This window comes from Triticum aestivum, chromosome 1B (assembly GCF_018294505.1).
Source record: "Triticum aestivum cultivar Chinese Spring chromosome 1B, IWGSC CS RefSeq v2.1, whole genome shotgun sequence".
NCBI classification, from domain to species: domain Eukaryota; kingdom Viridiplantae; phylum Streptophyta; class Magnoliopsida; order Poales; family Poaceae; genus Triticum; species Triticum aestivum.
In genome coordinates, this window is record NC_057795.1 from 15,886,213 (window position 1) to 15,904,954 (window position 18,742).

The 18,742-nt window shown below is 42.0% G+C and overlaps 1 protein-coding gene across 1 annotated transcript; it reads right to left on the reverse strand.

Annotated features, from left to right (window-relative positions):
• Positions 1-7,365: 7,365 nt before the first annotated feature.
• On the reverse strand, positions 7,366-18,423 carry LOC123103846 (ABC transporter D family member 1). The gene is made up of 25 exons (XM_044525533.1): positions 17,946-18,423; positions 17,523-17,820; positions 16,733-16,957; positions 15,751-15,948; positions 15,174-15,628; positions 14,500-14,638; positions 14,342-14,420; positions 13,175-13,413; positions 12,771-13,075; positions 12,581-12,686; positions 12,336-12,497; positions 11,920-12,019; positions 11,737-11,845; positions 11,448-11,538; positions 11,110-11,234; positions 10,862-11,011; positions 10,677-10,749; positions 9,895-10,075; positions 9,638-9,796; positions 9,071-9,217; positions 8,773-8,979; positions 8,462-8,616; positions 8,330-8,382; positions 8,159-8,237; positions 7,366-8,001 (listed from the first exon to the last, which is right to left on the reverse strand). Exons 1-25 carry the CDS (start codon positions 18,005-18,007, stop codon positions 7,915-7,917), a joined length of 3,984 nt encoding a protein of 1,327 aa, XP_044381468.1. The 5' UTR covers positions 18,008-18,423; the 3' UTR covers positions 7,366-7,914.
• Positions 18,424-18,742: the final 319 nt, after the last annotated feature.

Genomic DNA, 18,742 nt, shown 5'->3' on the forward strand with positions numbered 1-18,742 from the left:
CTGAGATTATGTACTGCTGTTCTACACTCTCTTCCTACTTCACTCCACGCACTCTGGGTTTGCCAAGCACCTATCCAACCTTACACGTGTGAAGGTACCACCCGCCACCCTTCGTTCAAATGTCCAGGTCGTGCCAGTGAAACCTATATCTGTCAATCCACAGGTGTCCACCGCCTCCCTAAAGCCATTGATCTGTGCTTGGCTTCGACTTGCCACCCCGGCCGTCGTGTTCGCTGAGGTTTAGCACCTCGTTGAAATCACCAATGGCTGCCCATGGCCTGTTCTGTGTCTCAGCTATATTCTTCAGAGTGTTCCAGGTGTTGTGCCTTTCAGGCACTTGCGCCTCCCCATATACGAACGTGATTCTGACCTGCATATCCACCATGTTCTCAACTAATGCATCAATATGGTATCTCGAGTAACCAATAAATTCCATTTTTATTTCATCATTCCAAAAGATACAAAGACCACCACTTCGTCCAGAACTACTAACTGCATAACTCTTATTAAAACCTAGACCCTCTGCCAGATTCTCACCCCTCGAACCCTCTAATTGTGTTTCAAGAATACAAAGAATAGAGGGGGCAAACTGCCTCGCAAGGTCGCGAAGCTCCCGAACTGTCGCGGCTTTGCCAATTCCGCGGCAGTTCCAGCATAGTAGACTCATTGCGCCAGGCGAACCCCACCGTGGGAGCTCGCCAAACGCGCATCGGGGTTTTTGCTGAGGGTCACACCTTTACCTGTGTTTGTCTTAGCTATTGAGGGGGTCGGCTTGTTTCTCTTCGTCTCCTGCTTAGATGTGGGGCTTGGTGGGATCGCAGGAGGCAACATGAGGAGGTTGGTGTTGGGCTGTATCTGGTGCTGTGGCAGTGTCGCTTTTGGTTCAGCCAGAGCACTCCTCTTTCTGTTGCGATCCAAATCTTCCATAGTGACATCATTGAGTCCCAGGTCATCTTCATGAGGCTGGCTGCTTGTGGAACCATGTTTCGCTGATCGACCGCCACCTCTGCCTGTCCGGCCACGACCGCGGCCCCCTCTGGGGCTTTCATACTCCCCCGGACCTCTCCCAGGGCTCTGGAACCAGGTAGCTTTGATATCTTTGAAGACGAGTGCCTTTGGAGGGTGAACCCCATCCCCACACTCTTTGTACAGATGGTCTAGGAACCCACCACTAGTAGAAAAAGGGTCAAACGTGCAGCACATTAGTGCCGGTTTGTATTAGAGCCGGCACTAATGTATACATTAGTGCCGGTTCGAAGGGATTTGCATTAATGCCGGTTTGTGTTGAACCTTTAGTACCGGTTCGTGGCACGAACCGGTACTAAAGGGGTGGTGGCAGGCTGGCGTCAGGCCGGGGCCCCACGATCACCTTTAGTACCGGTTCGTGGCACGAACCGGTACTAAAGGGGTCTGACCTATAGTGCCGGTTCATGCCACAAACCGGCACTATAGGGCAATTTTCGCATCCGATGGGAAAATGTAAAACGGCTATAACTTTTGCATACGATGTCGGAAAAAAACGTATAATATATCAAAAAATTCAGCACGAAAATCCGCATCCGATGGAGACAGCCTACGGCCTATTTGGAATTATTTAGAATCCTCAAATTCCAAAAGGAAAAAATTATTTCAATTTTTTGAATTTTGGTCAAATAATTTCAGTTTTTTTTTTAAAAAAAATTGGTTAAATCTGGTCAAACTACTTATTCAAGAAGTATTAATGTTACTACATAATTATTCAAGAATATTAGTGTTACTAAATAATTATTTCAATTTTTTGAATTTTGGTCAAATCTGGTCAAACTATGGTCAAACTGGGTCAAGCTATGGTCAAACTTATTCAAAAAATATTAGCGTTACTAAATAATTACTGTTTTTTAGAATAATAGTTTCAAACTCAAACGGTGAAATGTGTGACTTCATGCTCAAGCTAAACTCCTGAGGGTTAATAGGATTAACATCTTACTATTGTCAGGAAAACAACAAGTGTAGACTTGGAAACGAAGGAGAATAGAACCCGAAAGTTAAGCGTGCTCGGGCTAGAGTAGTGAGAGGGATGGGTGACCGGTCGGGAAGTTAGATGATTTAAAATGAGTGATCCACACTTGAGCAATTAAGAGAGGTGATTAGAGACTAAATCATCAAATAATTCAGAAAAATTAAAAATCAAAAAAAAATCAAAAATTTTTTTCCAAAATTTTCAAAAAAAAAATTCAAAAAAAAACCTTTAGTGCCGGTTGGTAACACGAACCGGTACTAAAGGTCCCCCATACCGGGGCGCGAGCTCACGCCACGTGGTGGCACTTTAGCGCCAGTTCGTGCCGAACCGGTACTAAAGGGGGGGGGGCCTTTAGTGACCACCTTTTAGTGCCGGTTATGGAACCGGCACTAAAGGCCCTTACGAACCGGCGCTAAAGCTCCGTTTTCTACTAGTGCACATACAGCACACCAATCCGGTAATCGCTCATACTTGACTCTGAAGATAACACGTTCCACCACATCCTTCTTCTTTACCACCAATGAGACAACGTTTTTCAGAGGTTTTGTCACATCAATTCTCACACGAACCCTTGCAAAGTTGCCCTCAAAATCCTGTGACTTTGGTTCGGCGAATATGAATTCACCGACCATGGACGACAGGGCCTTGATCTTGGAGAAGTAGCCGTCTGGGAGGTCATGAATTTGAAGCCAGATATCTATCTTGTTGAGTTCTATGGTCGACGGCTTAGTGAAGCCATCGTAGGGAGCCAGAACCACCGCCTTTCCCTTGAAATTCCAAGGTCCATCTTCCATCACCCTCTCCCAATCGCCGAGGCATGAAAATTGGAGGGTGTAGAGGTTTTCCCCGAGCGACCTGATCCTGACCTCCTGCGCCAGATCCCAAGCCACCCTCATGCCTCTATAGAACCAATATTGACTATATGGTTTCTCGGTGTGAACCATAGCGATCGCCATCCAACGCGTTGCCTCCTGTGGCAATTCGCCATCTTCCACCACAACATCCTGCAAGTCGTCCTCCTTGAGTCCAAGTTCCTCCATCAGCGATTCGAGATCAGAAGTGGCCGATCCCGAAGTCGATGTAGATGAGTCCATGATCCTCTCGCTCGAGGTTTAGGTTCCGCGAGCGGTATTTGCCCTAGCTCCGCCCCCCACTCCGCGGCCTGCACGTCAACGCGACGCAGCAAGCCCTCACCGGAGGAGAAAACGGCAGGGGAAACGGTCTCTACGGTGATGGCGGCGCCGTCGCCGAGAGTAGAGAAAACCCTAACGAGAGGGGGGAAAAAAGGAAGGTCCTCTTGTTAGATAACAAAATCATACAGTAGTACACTCACAATGCTCACATACAAACTTGACCAAATGGGCCGTACGCGTGAAATGATTGCCATCATGACGTGGTATTTGTGGTGGAAAAAGCGTAAACTTGTGCATAAGGAGATAATTCAAGATGATAAACAGATATTTATGGGGATACAAGCTCTTACGGCTAATTATGTTATTGCTTTCTCTTCTAATGCTTCCATGAAAAAGGGGGTTGGAGTCGCCCCTTGGTGGGATTTGTGAAACTTAATGTTGATTCTTCTTTTGACCATGACCTTTTTAAAGGAATGGCTGGAGCGGTTCTCATGGACGGCAAAGGAAATTTTATTGCAGGGGTTGTTCAAGAATTGGCTGGTGTGCGGATGTTCTCACGGCAGAAGCTCTGGCGCTTAGATTTGGGCTATCCCTGGTGCGGGTAGAATGTAATCGACTTGTCATCAATTCTGACAACTTGGCGGTCATCGAGGCTATAAATAAAGGAGGATGGTCAGGGAGTGGCGGCGGCAATTTTCGATGATTGTTATTTTTATTGATTATGACCTTTCTATGTCCAAGTTTGAACATTGTCATAGAGAGGCAAATAAAGTAGCTCATGTACTTGCTAGTTTGGCTAGATTTTCTGATACTGTTGATTGGTTTGAGGAGCCATTGAATGAAATTGTACCCTTCCTCTTAAATGATGTATCAGTTATTTCGATCGAATAAAGTTAGTATGTTTTTTCAAAAAAACTTGGCCAAATGGGAGCTATGTGTTTCGACGCGGGTGCGAAAGGCATAATTTGGTAGGCTTTGAGCGGTCATATTGGCATCTATCAAAAGAAAATCATAGTACACTCACAAATGCCCACATACAAACTTGGCCAAATAGGTCGACCCGACCAGGCTTGGGTTATACGGGCCAGGTGCGGCAAGTACACGGGCTCTCCTGGGCCCAAGCACGGCCCCCTTCTAACACGGGCTGGCATGTTGGCCGGTTTAGCCCGCTGCCCCGCGTGGAATTCAGCCCATTAGGTTATTTTGGGCCTATATTTGGTCTATTAGGCTGCATAAAAAACTAAACGGGTCGTGTCGTGCCGGCACATGTGCCCAGCCTCGCGGCCCCACGCACGGCCCTAGGCGGGCCATGTGCCAGCATGGCCCGACTATAAACATGTCGGGCCGGGAACACGGGCTATCTTAACAGCACGCTAAGACCAGCCCATTTGGCCAGGTTGTCACGTACATTCATCTCTATGAAGTCAGCCACGCACAATGTACCTTTAAGATACTAAGTCAGCACAACATATTTGACAAAGTCATCACAAACGTCTCATAGTCGACGAGAACGTCATCTCTTGTTGAACGAACATTGTCGAAAGTCTAAAACAGATATAGGAAAATAGAAGCATTATTGTTAAATTTAGGACTTAAACCCTGGTGAGCTGACTTAACCATCCAAGCTATGCTCAGTGAGCTGAGAGCTACACTCAGTTTACAAGCAAAATTGAATGCTTAAATTCCCTTTTGATAAGGATCTAAAAATGCAGAAACAAAAATGAATGGATCACCGAAATGAAGGCCACACATTCATTAGTCAATATTTTTTCAAAAAGGATTCAGATTTATTATCAAAGTTAATACAAAAACACCTCAGACATAATAAAAATTACATCAAGATCTCTGGATCATTGAAAGACCACTGCTGCCAGAACGATTCACTGATGCACCGCTACCGTCACTCCCCTAACAAAGTCGGCTTGACCTTTCCAATGGCAGCCGGACAGTCTTCTAACCGAATAATAACTCGATAAAGATTCTAATAATATACTTCCTTCGTCTGTGTTTATTTTGTTCCCCTCGTACTTTGTGTCAAACTTTAACATAAATTTAACCAATAAAATATAAGTTTTATGTGGTAAAAATAATATTACTTTGAACTTCTTTCAAATACGAATTTAGTCATATAAATTTTATGATATTTAATTTAAATTTTGCTAGTAGTATCTATGGTCAAAATTAATAAAAAAGGCAAAAGGGGGGGGGGGGGTATAAACCCAGACCAAGAAAGTATGTAATCTAGTGTAAGGTGTTGAAGTTTGTATGTGGATTGTCTAGCCCTTTTTATTCATTCGGACTTTTGATTGCATTGACTAATGCATGAAGCTTAACATGATAGGGTATTAGAGCCTAGGGTCTTGAGTTCAAATCCTGACTTCCGCAATTTATCCAAAAATTACTGCTACACCAGGCTTTCGCAATTTATCCAATTATTGAGCCATACTTTTGAATAACTATGAAAGAGCATCTCTAGCCCATCCCCAAAAGTTATATATGGACGATATTTTTGGTTTGAGGAATTAAGCACTAGCTAGCCCATCCCTCAACTTTATAGTTGTTCATCCCAAAATATACACCTCTAGCCCATTTGTCCTCCAAGGACAAGTCTCGGTAAAATGGGGGAAACTATAGCGCATGCGCCGCTGCGCACCTCGTCGCCAGCCATCCCTCGGCCCACCCCACCACCCATGACCCCCACCAGCTCGGCTTGCAGATGACAATCCTAAGTTCAACCTTTAGTTGGCCGCATCAATATTGACGCACACGTGGCATTTTTTCTTGAATGATTTGTCTAGGAGTAACGCACCTTTTGTTGTTTGGCCTCTCTCCTCGATCAATCTAGACCTACTAATAAAGAGATTAGTGTTTCTACCCGGTCGTCCCGGAATTGCCCTGAAAGTTGCAAAATATTGCCTACCGTTGTCACCCATAAGTGACAAAAAATATTTCACACAGGGGAATCCCTCGCCTGGGCTAGCCCATGCAGTAGGGACCTCCTATACGGCGCTCTACGTGTTGTGAGAAGACACGGCACACCTATTTGGGCCGGCCCATGTGCAGGCGGTTTGTTTTTTTAGTTAATTTTTATTTTTCTTTTTCTTTTATTTTATTATTTTTTCTACTTTAAATAAATTGGAACTTCCTTAAAAAAAGTTCCATTTTTTTTAAAATTCGAAATAAAATGTTCAATAAATTATAAATTGTTTCTGGATTCAAAAAATGTTCATGATTTTTAAAACAATGTTCACGATTTAAAAAACATTTGTTAAAGAAATGAAAAACAGTTCATTATTTTGAAAAAAAAATATTTAGAAATGTTAAAAATTAAAAAAAATCAATTCAAAAAGTGTTCCTGAATTTTTTTAAAATGTCCTAAAAATTTAAAAAACTGTTCGTGGATTAGAAAATAGTTTATTGATTCATAAAATATTTGCTGATTCAAAAAATTATGATGCATTTCAGTAAATGTTTGTTTAATCAAGAAATGTATTTGTGAATTTCAAAAATTGTGCCACCAATTAAAAAAATGTTCGTCAATTTTTTAAAATGTTTGCCAATTCAAAAAAATTGTCCACAGTTAATAAAAACATTAGCAAATTGCCGATTCACAAGACTTTCACAACTTTGAAAATGTTCATGATTTCAAATATGTTCCTGAGTTTAAAAAATGTTCATGATTTTCAAATTGTTCAAGATTTCAAATAAATATTCGAAAATTTGAAAGAATTTTCACTAAAAAGTAAAAAAAGAAAAAAGAAAAAGAAAAAAATACAGAAAAGAAATACGAAAAAGAAAAGAAAAAATGGAAGGAAAAAAAATAAAAACCGGCTCAAGTACCTTCCCAAAACCGATGAGGAAGAAATCCGAAAATGGGCCGGCCGGAAACAGGATCGAAGGCAGGACGGGGTTCACGCTAGGTCACTACGCGCCAAATGGGAAACCCACACACAGTAGCGCTTGGAAAAATATGTTTTAGACAAGGGAATCCCCCCACCACCACCTGGGCTGGCCCACACGGCAGCGGCTGGGAAAGTACGTTTGTGAATCTCCCCACCTAGGTCGGCACACGCAATGAGAAAGAGAGTGATATTGTATCTCAGTGATGCAACAAAATGTTATCATAGGCTTTGCCCTTTGACGATTATGTTCTTTTTCTTCAGTTGCAACATACAGTCCCTTTTGCTAGTTCTATACAACCAAACACATGATCATCCATGCACATGGAGAATGTAAAAAGAAACATGCAATTGTAGTTTGGTGATGTCAACAACCAATACCGTATTGCACCATTTGCTTCCTTCTGTTTACACAGTTTTTGATGACGACGACGAACGGAGATGATGGCAACAACAGCCAAATTTATTCCATATGTACTGCACTAGCATGGAATCAATCAATAATAGGTCTGATGAATTCACATCAACAGCTGCTCTGAGATTATGTACTGCTGTTCTACACTCTCTTCCTACTTCACTCCACACCTCCAAACCGAAACACCTCCCAATCCTAAGTAACTGATTTACCGCCGGCCCCTGCTCGTTCAGCTGTTACTAAATTCGGTGTAATTAGACTATGATTGCAATGTTCTGCGCAGAGTTCCTGAAGCGGATTCTTCTTCTTTTTCCGGCCTGCTTCACAGTTGTACAGGCTGCTACATCTTCCAGACGGTCTGTGAGAGCGACCCGATATGAACAAATCGCTGCGGTAGCAGCAGCAGCAGCATCTTCTGCATTGGCGTAAGTGACTGAGATCTGATAAAACTCTAGCTGGGGGCGTCAATCAATGCTGGATCTCGCACAGCTCCCAGTTTCCCTCGCCGTCGATGAGCTTTAACTCCACAGAGTGGAAGGGTATAAGAGCAGGCCTCTGTAAACAGAGAGAAAAGGAAGTTTCAGCAAAATACCGTAAATCAAGATTATCTGGGAACAAGTTTAAAATTCAAATGCAGAGGCTTCAACAAAGAACTGAGCTGGGATCGCAGCAGATACTTTGCACAGTTAGCGGGAATTGCACCAACACTTACTTGTGACGAAGTGATCACAGTTATGCCCATGTTTGTTGCTAGCCTGTACAGATGCTCTTCAACATCAACACTCGTGGCGCTGCAATGAAGTGCGGTTTTTTTAGGACCCACAGTAATTGATCAATGAATGAAAATAAAAATGGTCAAAGAGAGTTGTAGCGCTGCACATACTTTGTGCACTCGTCGAGGATGCCGAATTTTGGATGGTGGAAGAACAAGCGAGCCTGGAACAAAACAGCTCGATCAGAAGATATTAAGACAGACACGACAGTTTGCACAGCTTGCAGTGGAGTTAACACTGACCATCCCAAGCCTCTGCTGTTCTCCCAGCGACAAAACGTCTTCCCAGTTTGGGGTAGAGTCCCAACCTTCTCTCTCTAGAAGATAGACCAACCGAACATTCACAAGAACCGTCTTCAGGTGGTCATCTAGCAACTCAGGAGCACTAGACCTGTTGCCTACATTAGCACAGGATTTCAGGTTACCAGGAGAAGCAAACATACAACTTACTACTTCATTTTGACAACCAATCTCATAGTAACATAGAAGGATATGCAGTTCAACATATAAAGTTTACGGTAATTCAATATGCCCATATTCTGAGTGGCACCTACTAGCTTTATATAATGAAAGAATCTTCATCTCTGCTTCCTCCCTTGACAGAGGGTATATGATCTGATCCCGAAGGGTTCCCAAGCTGGTGTATGGACTCTGAGGAACATGGAACATCCCTTCAGAGGGCTTGGTAACTCTCCCAGAAAAGGCAGGCCATAAATCTCTGAGCACCCTAAAAACAGAGCTCTTCCCGGTACCATTGGGGCCTTCAGAAAATCAAGGTAAAAAGGTAAGTCAGCATGATTCACTGCCTTATAAAGATAACTGAAGGTTTCGGAGCGCGGACACGTGATATACCAGTCAAAAGAAGGCTTTTCCCTTGTACCACACTGCATGACAGCTTCCTCGCCAATAGCTTCTGCGATGGTGTTACAATATCCACTTCATGGAATTCAATAATTTCGTCTGAGGCTGCAGTAATGGCACTGGAAGGCACTGGGGTATCTGCAGGAAATAATTGAAAAGACATGCTTAATTAGCGGAAGATATTGCTGTAAAACTTGCAAAATGATCATACCATCCGCTACCTTAGGACATTATTAATATAAAATTACAGTACAACCCAGTGGTACAAGTTACCAATTATGCCCAGAGCTGGTCATTAATGCTAAAAAGTATCAATAATTTAACACAAATATGAACCTTTAACGAAACATCAAATTCCTGCAACCCATAACAAACATGGTGTAGGAAATTGCCACAGTTTAAACCAAACATGTTGCATGCCATACAACAAGATTACTTGTACCCTGCAACACTACTAGTGTAACCACACTATTACGATGCATACTGAAAATTGAAAAAAATTCCAGCCAAGAAAACAAAATTGCTGCGATAATCAAGTCCCACCCAACTGAAACTTACCCTTTTGAGCTACACGCAGAATCTCCTCGAGTTCAAAGATCCGGTTAATCCCACCAGAAAGTTCAAGGAATTTCTTATGTAACTCAAGAATGTCACCGAAGGCTATGAAGCTTTGTGACACCACTGATGCCAAGAACCGCAGAGCATGTGCCAGCTCTCCTGTTGCACAAAAGAGAACATGAAGGTTTTTGCAAAGTTGAAGTTTAGAATAATCTAGTCCTGAGTCTTGAAATTGAAGCATTTTGATGATTAGTAACCTTGTGTTGACGTCAAAGCTCTGTCTCCCTTGTGCTCCAGAGCATATAACAAACTCAGACCCCATGTCACATTGTGTGGGAGTTGCTTTGTCACAAAATCATCAACAATACCATAAAGCCATTGCTTTCTCAACAGAACCTTTGAGTGGTTAAGCAATTTCATGAATTTAGCCTCAACCATCTGATATAAGAGAACAAAACCATAAGAAGGAAGACACTAATTAATATCTCATAACAAAATAAGGCCAGCGAAAGCTATTGAAAACATCTTTTGATTCATAAAAACGTAAAGAAGGGTGAAATCATAAGCACATATCGTATTACTAGTTCGAGTAAGCAAAGACAACTAACAATGTTAGTAACACAGGGAAAAAGTTCAACAGCAGCAAAATGGATTAGTTATATTTTACTTTGTACAAAACCTTATTCTGGAGCTTTTTGGTATAGATGCTTCAGAAAAGCAAGGCTTCGTAACTATGATTGTAAATAGTATGCTTAAACAAACATTTTCCATTATCAAGAATATGGATGAATTAAACAGGAAGACACTAGCTTAATATTTGGAGCTATATACTGGATATCAACACGAGAGTATTTAGTTCATACTTGGCAGAGTAGTTACAGAACCATGCAACTAGCATCCAACCTACCAGAGTTCAAGATCATCATAGTTCATGATTCAAACTAAAATAGTTGACCCAAAAAAAACAGTGAACGGACAATACCAACACATCAGTACATATACATTTTAAACATTTCTCCTTCGGGGTGAAGGCACTCACAGCTTTTTCTCTTGAACCACCACCAAAGAAAGCAATTGATTCAGCATGTGTCCGCAGCCTTGAGTGCATGAACCTGGTACATAGTTCACTAGGTTAACCAACACTCAGAAGTTCTTAAAGCAATAGAAAAAAGTCAGACCAGAAAACAAGCCCCAGAAACAGCAAGGAATGAAATAAAATATTACCTGAATGTTCCTTCAAGTTCTTGTTCCTCACTTGCAAGATGACCGAAGTCAGGGGATATAGCTCTCAGGAAACCCAATCCTAGTAACATGTAAGCATACAATATACCAACTCCTCTTCGGCCGGACAAAAGCTTCATTCTCCATGTAAACCTAGCGAGTGATATCCATAGGCATTGTTACGCTAATTTTACATGCTAACCAAAGATTAAACCAAGCAGATATCAGGGCTGATTCCTAGGATAACTCACCAAAGAATGTCAACTAGTGGCTTTACCATTCCAGTAACCAAGCTAGCAAGGTCAGTTGTCAACTTATCCACATCAAGTGTTAGTCTTTGGTCTGCATCGATACTTTTACCTGACATATTGAATACCTGAAAACATATACTAGAATAACTTAGCTTCAGTCAAAACCCACAATGTTAACTCTGTTTGACATGCAGTCTTATTTCACAACCAGATCTCATGCACACCATCAGTTGACCAAAACCCTGTCCAGGCCTCATCAAAAGACTTAGCCTAACAGACAACCCTTCCCACGGATCACTGAGAGACAATTTGAATACACGAGCAAATACAGGATATACCTTGTAGAATGCATTTTTTCTCAAATAATATTGAAGCAAATGGTTGGTCAAACGAATTCGCCATCCAAGGGCAAGTCTTGAAGTAAGGGTTCTGTAAAGACATAAATTATCAAAGCCATGAAATTAAACATACGCAGAAATAATCATCAACCGACAAGTTTGGCCAAGAAGAACAGCTTGGGCAAGCACCAAACCAAAAGCAGCAGGTTATTCATTTAAACCAACTTAAAAAGTGATTATGCATGATCCCATGTCAAAAGAGTCTACTGGGTGCACATAAACAAGTTACCTCAGAGATGGTGCGACGAAAGAATTTGCCGCACTCTGCAGAACACTGACGCCAACCAACCGAACAAAAGCAGCTTTATCCTGCTCCAAGACAAACTTCACAGTAGTCCCTGAAGATGAGATGAATCAGACAAGAATTTCATGTGCAACTCTTCTGATAATAGAAGATATTGAAGAAACCAACCATTCAGTGAAGCAATACGATCCGAGATCACAGTGCGAGAGAAAATAAGTAGAGCAACAGAAAGCAACTGCCCTCCTTGTTTATCAAGTAATTTAGGAACCTGGGAAGCAAGATGAGAACATTGTTAGACTTTATATTATTTTTTAAACATATTAACATCAGATATAAGTTTCCTTGAAATAATTTCATATGTTTCATCCCATATATGTAATGCCAGGTTCTTCCTTAGTACATGTATTGCCTCAGTATACTCGAATTCTCAAATTGCTAGCACCTGCTGGCGTAAAAGCTCAAAATTCTAACATCTCAGATACAAGAACAACTGGCTATTAACAAGATGCAGCATCCAAAGACACTATTGACTCATTGGAACAAAAAATCGAAGAGAACAAGTTTAAGCATGAAACAGAACATACCAATATTTTGAGCATTGCAGCTGCTCTCAGAGGGAGCGGCCTTGGGGAGCATTGCAAATGTGGGATTACAGGTGTTCGTACTGCTTGTCCTGTTTCCAACTTGGGGGAATTTGCTATGACCTTTGTAGAGTAGGAATCCTTGGACCTTAATGAAGCATTGCTCTAGTAAAGAAAATACATAAAACTGTGTCACAGCCAATATTCAGTTGATAATAATGGAATAGACATACCAGGTAATTATATACCTTCGCCCTGTTCATAAAAGCCCTTTGAACAGTTAGGGCATCCGATTTACGTTCAGTTTCCAGTGATGTAAGTTCAGACTCTTCAGTGTAAAAGGATGAGTCATCCCTGCAAAATCAAGAGCGATATTAAGCTTACATGAATTAATTTTGGACCAATAAACATTCAGTGAATTATTTCAGGATGTATTACCTTCTGTGCTGAACATCCCACCCTCCTTCACCGTCCAATGACAAAACAATATTATGAAATGCAACTAATGCTGGGCGATGAGATATTGTTATGCACGATGTTCCCATCGCTCGAACCTTTTTGCAAAACCGTTCTTCCATATCAATTGTCACGGCACTAGTACACTCATCAAGAATAGCAAACTTTGGCTTATGGTAGAACAGCCTGGCCATTCCTAATCTTTGTTGCTCGCCAAGGGATAGCTCATCACCCCAGTTAACTTCCTTGTCAAGAGGATAACGTTCTAGCAAGTATTCCAGATCAACCTGCAAAAGGAGCATCATTACAAATTCCAGCAGGTTAAGAGACATAACTCAAGAAGCCATGATGTAAAATACAGATATCATATCGATACAAAGACTTACATTCTTTAGAAGATCCACCATGCCATCATAGCTAAGTGGTTCAGTCTCCTGATCAGCTGTGAGAGGATAGATTAGCTGTTCGCGAAGTGTGCCAACAGCTGTGTATGGTCTTTGTGGGACATAAAAGATTTCCTTGTTAAGATCGGAACCAACACCAGGTTTGACAATATGGCCAGATACTAGCGGCCATAGGCCCCCAAGGACCCGAAAAAGGGAGCTTTTTCCACTACCATTGGGACCTGAAATAAGAGCAAAATATCAGTGTCAACACTTCATTTACATGGAATTTCATGCAAACATACATGGATTATGAACAGTTGGCACTGAGAGTTTGGTTGTACTGGATAATTTTAAGAATATAAGCATCCTTTCAAGTAGATGCACTTAAACAGCATATGCACGACTTTCGCGTCGCCTGTTGTCGCAGAATCCAATCATTTTTCAGACATAAAACCCGGAGTGGTAACTCCTAGTAAGTAGTAACTGAGCTTCCCTCAAAAGAAAAAAGTAGTAACTGAGCTGATTACCAAATGATTGCCCTCAACACAACATTAATTTCATTGATGTAATCCAAACTTGCAAACTGGCAAATGCTATATTATCCAACTTTGTTTCATTGTTTTCAATTAATCTTCTTTCAGGACTAGTGTTCAAAATGTATGAAGCTGAACTCAGCGTGTTTTCAAATTACTACAGAACCTAACATATCCTTGTATTTACGCCCTAAGGGCGTATAATGGTAAAAGCAGCAGCCTATGAGCTTCATAAATATATGAAAACAAAATAGCAAAAAGAAATGTCATCATAGATAATTACAAGATCAGTTTGCAGTTTGATACAGAAAAGACTTATTTGCTAGTAAAATGTAAGTTCTCTTTAACTTCTAGTTTTATCAGATTACTCAAGGCTATAAGAGATTGAAACAGAGAGGCCAGAAATGAAACTACTTCAATGTAACGACATATCCTGTTTCATGGTTCATTACTGCAGGCAGTCTGATATCTGGATATGATTTACAGATGCTCTAGAACATGTAAAAGAAAAATATGCATGATGTTACATACATTCTCATAAGTGCTGGGTAGCTGCTCTGTGTGTGTGTTCATTAAAGCAAGCATTGCAATAGTTCAGCCAAAAGTCAAAATTTAATTGGCAGGAGAGGATTACCGGTGATTAAAAGATTAGATCCAGTTTCCACTCGGAGAGTTAAATCATCAACCAAAACATTCCCAGCAGGTGTCACCACCTGTAATCATTTCATATCAGAACGATGGAATTATGTGAGGAAACAGAAAGCGAATGTGCTCCTCCAAGCATGCTATTACCTTAACACCAGAAAATTCTATATGGTTTGCTTCGCTGATGTAATTCCCAACAGAAGAGCTGTGATTCAACGATCTATCACGGACCCCAGACAGCTCACGTGAAACATCTAGTAACTCACGAATCCGGTCTGCATAGCCACTGTCAAATTACAGTGAAAGTCCATTGTCAATCATGTCACAAAAAATATCAGAACTCGAAGACAGCAGAATACATCAGAGAGAGTAGGTGACAGGACCACAGTAAAGTTTGCCCTGCAAAATTACAGCCATAGTTGCATATATAGGCAACAGTTGTCTAGGTATACAAACTATAAAGAAGATAACCCATTCAAACAATCTTAAATATGGAAGGTCCCAGTGCAAAACTCTAATAGCTCCGCCAGTTCTCATACACTACAAGATTCAAAAGGTTCCTAAATCCAACAATAGGTAACAGGTCAGACTGAACAACGCACTGCCATAAATTGTGTTGTTTCAAAAGAACTCTTAAAATATGTACAAGAATGACAAAGAAAAACATAAGCTCGCAATATCAGCAAGCACTTAAACATTTTCACTTCTATCAAATGTCTATACTTCTGAAATATGCAAGCAATGCATCCTAAAATAACAGGATTGGAAATGAAATGAAACTATTCGGTGTAATCAATAGTTTTCACGACAGATGGATTTACCTCAGGATATTCAAACGCCTAGAGCTGATAGAAAGGGTCCCGAGAGACTGAAATAGTGCTATGATCACGCTCGTGTGGTATCGAAGGTTACTCAACATATCAGCCCTTCCTAGGGTAGATGAATCAGGTCTAAGGTCGCCGGAGAAGAACGGTTCGATAATAAGGACAACTGCTACAGTGGCACCGAAGTACTTCAGAAAGAAATCTTGAATCATGCCGAACCACCAGTTTTCATGGAGTACATGCTTCAAGTGCCCAACAAGAGCTCGGAATCGGTGCATAATATGATATTCTTCTCTCTTCTCACCACCATAAAATGCTACACTCTCAGCATGAGTTCTTAAGCGTGAATGAAGTTGACGATACTCCCCTTCTAAGTGCTGCTCTGTAGATTTCATCTTTCCAAAAGCAGGAGAGAAATTTCTAATTGCTCCACCAGCAACTAGTATATATCCCTGAAAGCATTTTGCATATTAATACATTATAGGAAAACCAAGGAAGCAAAACATATAAAAATTGAGCATTGCTCCTCATTGGTAGGGGTATTATCGTGTATTAAAATTATATCAATAATTACCAGAATCCAAAGCATGTATTTTGGACTAGCATAAGAACAGAGACGCCAGGTATATATCAACCCTTCTGCAACTGCAGCCAGATCATCCTGTACAAGTTCACTAAGTTCAGAACAGAACTTTGGTATATCACTCGCAATCCTTTGCTCCGGGTTCGATATTCGATGATCCACATGAGAGATCTTGTAGTAAACCATATTCTGGACATACAGAAGAAAAACCAGCAAGATATTAACACTGTATTCCAAAAGATCAAACTATTGATTAACCTGTATTTTAAAAGTATGTGCATGCACCATATGAATCTTCTGTATTTTTATAACAATTCTTCAGAAAGAAGAACATGAACTGATATGGCCACTACTTCAACATCAAATCAGAAAGAAAAGATATGACTTGACATGGCAACACAAACACAATTGACACCATCTCCAATAAATTAATAGAGAAAGCAAATTCAGCTAGCATAGAAAAAATTCTACTAAGGGAAGAGGGAAAGGAAGCAAAATAGAAGAAACAGTAAATAGATTGCTTCATGAACAACCTAGAAGAAACAGCTAAATATCACATAAATGAGAGTGTTCATATTAAATTGAAAAGGAATGGCACATGAAAAGTAGATCAGTAATCCCCCAGTACTCTAGTTTTGGGTTTTGGGTTTGTAGTTTATATTCAGCTAGCAACAAGGTGCCCGGATGTTAATCTTTCATCAACTGTTATCTTTGGCGCACTGACAATACTTCTAAGCCACTGGTTATTATAATCCATCACATAATCCTCCCAAGCATACTGACTCGGAACCATATGAGCCCATTGTACTTCTTATTTTACAAAAAAGAAAAACATAAGTCGCTGATAGACAGAAACTTGGGAAAATAAACAATATTATAATATTCTGGAGACCAACACAAGTGAGAAATGTGCGCAGCGCAAAGGAACATATACCACAACCACTACGTAGTCATAATTGATCAACTGATGTACCTGGAAATAATCGGCATGGACGAGGTCTGTTAAAATTTTCTTGAAGCGCAAATTCAAAGACCCAGTTAGGTATTTTGAGGTCTGGTATACTGCTGATTGGAGAAAGCATAAGACCAGATTCTCTATAATTAGGCGGGTAAAGGTTGGAACACGCCGAAGAAATGCCGCTTTAAACAGAAAGCCTTGAACTTTTGCTAATCTGTGCCCGACCGCAGTACGCAGCACCTGAAAAGAAAACATACCAAAAGTAATGTCTGCGATCATTAAATACTTAGTACGCTTCAAATGCCATCTTAAATCCAACAGAAAATAGTAGTATCAGTGCTTTTTCTATATTGTCGCATCTGTGTACTACGTCACATTGAGAACGTTCAAAAGAGTAGGTGGACAACACGTGTGAGCTTAGCCATTTCAAATATCACCAGTCAAACATATGAAACGTGTATTCGCTTAAACTGTGCCACTGTGGCACTGCAGAAGCAACAAAAATGGGTCTCCTCAAACTTGCCATATATTTGCCTGCTCTATTAAGGAAGTAGAATGGGTGTCATGGATCCAAGCAGTATGGTCTTCATTGTCTTTACTATTAGCAGGACCAGCATGATTGCAGGCCAGATCGACGGTCACAAAAGTCCTTGTGTTTTTGTACACATACCAAAAAGGGGAACTTAATTATTGTGCAAAACTTAAACTCAAAGCTAGCTAGCTAGCTATTCGCTTCTTCGGGCACGGTAAAAACATGACATTGCTTATGAAGAACTGTCAATTCTGCAAAATTCTCTGAACTTACGGCGGTCAGCATCAAGCCAAGAAGGTATCGCGTGCCGTTCGGGCCAATCTTCTTGAGCAGGATAGCGGCCAGGAAATGCAGGGACTTGAGCGCGCTCTTCCTCCGCTTCGACGTCGTCGTCCCGGCCAACCGGCCATCCGTGCCGCTGTGGCCCGGCCTTTCCCCGTTCCTGGCCAATGCATCGTCGCCGTCGTTGGCGGCTTCCGGACGGCCTCTCCTCCTCTGGCCCCGGCCCGACCGCGCGTACGCCAACGCCCCGCCAGCCACCAGCGCGCCGGAGACAACCGCCAGCGTCCTCCTGCTTCCACCCGAAATTGACAAGATTCAAGATTCCAAAACAAAAAATGATTTTCAGATACCAATCAGGGAGAACATGGTAGGGGGTGAAAAAGGACGGGGCTTTGGAGCTGAGCACGCGCGCACCTCCGGGACGCCAGCAGCCCCCGCCCGCGCTCGGTGAGCTGCAGCAGCTGCAGGGACGGCATCTCCCCGAAGCGGCGGCAGGCCGCGAGGCGCGACCTCCCCGGAGCAGCAGGCCGGAGGGGGGGAAGATCTTGCTATCTACGGCAGCGATGCGTGAGCCGCCGCGGAGCCGGGCCGCGCCTCCCGTCGGCGCGGCGCATCGTGGCTGGCCCTTTCTGCGTGCGTGCGTCCGCCGGGAGCACAGAAGGGGGGCCTCAGCCGCCTCCGAGATCGCCGCGGGAGGGCGCGCAGCCGGCGGAGGGGAATCTTGCGGCCAGAAAGGGGGCGGCGGCCTCGATCTCGGCGGAGAGATCCCCGGCGGTGGGGCGGTAGATGCCGGGAAGCAAGGGAGGCGGGTAGAGGGACAGGGGAGAGGAGATTGGGGGAGTAAAAAAATGGTGAGTACGAGAGACAAGTTGATGAGATTCAAGAGAGAGAGAGTCTGACAGACAGCGATGGAGAGAGAGAGAGAGATTTGGAGGAGAAGACTCTCTGCAACTGCAACTGCATCTGCTGCAATTTGCAAAAGCATCCTAATCATTTTGTTTGTTTCTTTTCTCTCATGTATGCTTTTTTTGTGTCAATCAATTATGTTATGTTTTCCATTTTATTTGAGTTATTTCCGTAATTCAGTTTTTTAATAATAATAATAATATGTATAACTCGAAGTCGAAACCTAGGGTCAGAATTATTAAGGTTGCGTCGATGCGAGAAGAAGGTATTGGTGACGAGACATGGTGTTTGGCTTTTGACTGGGT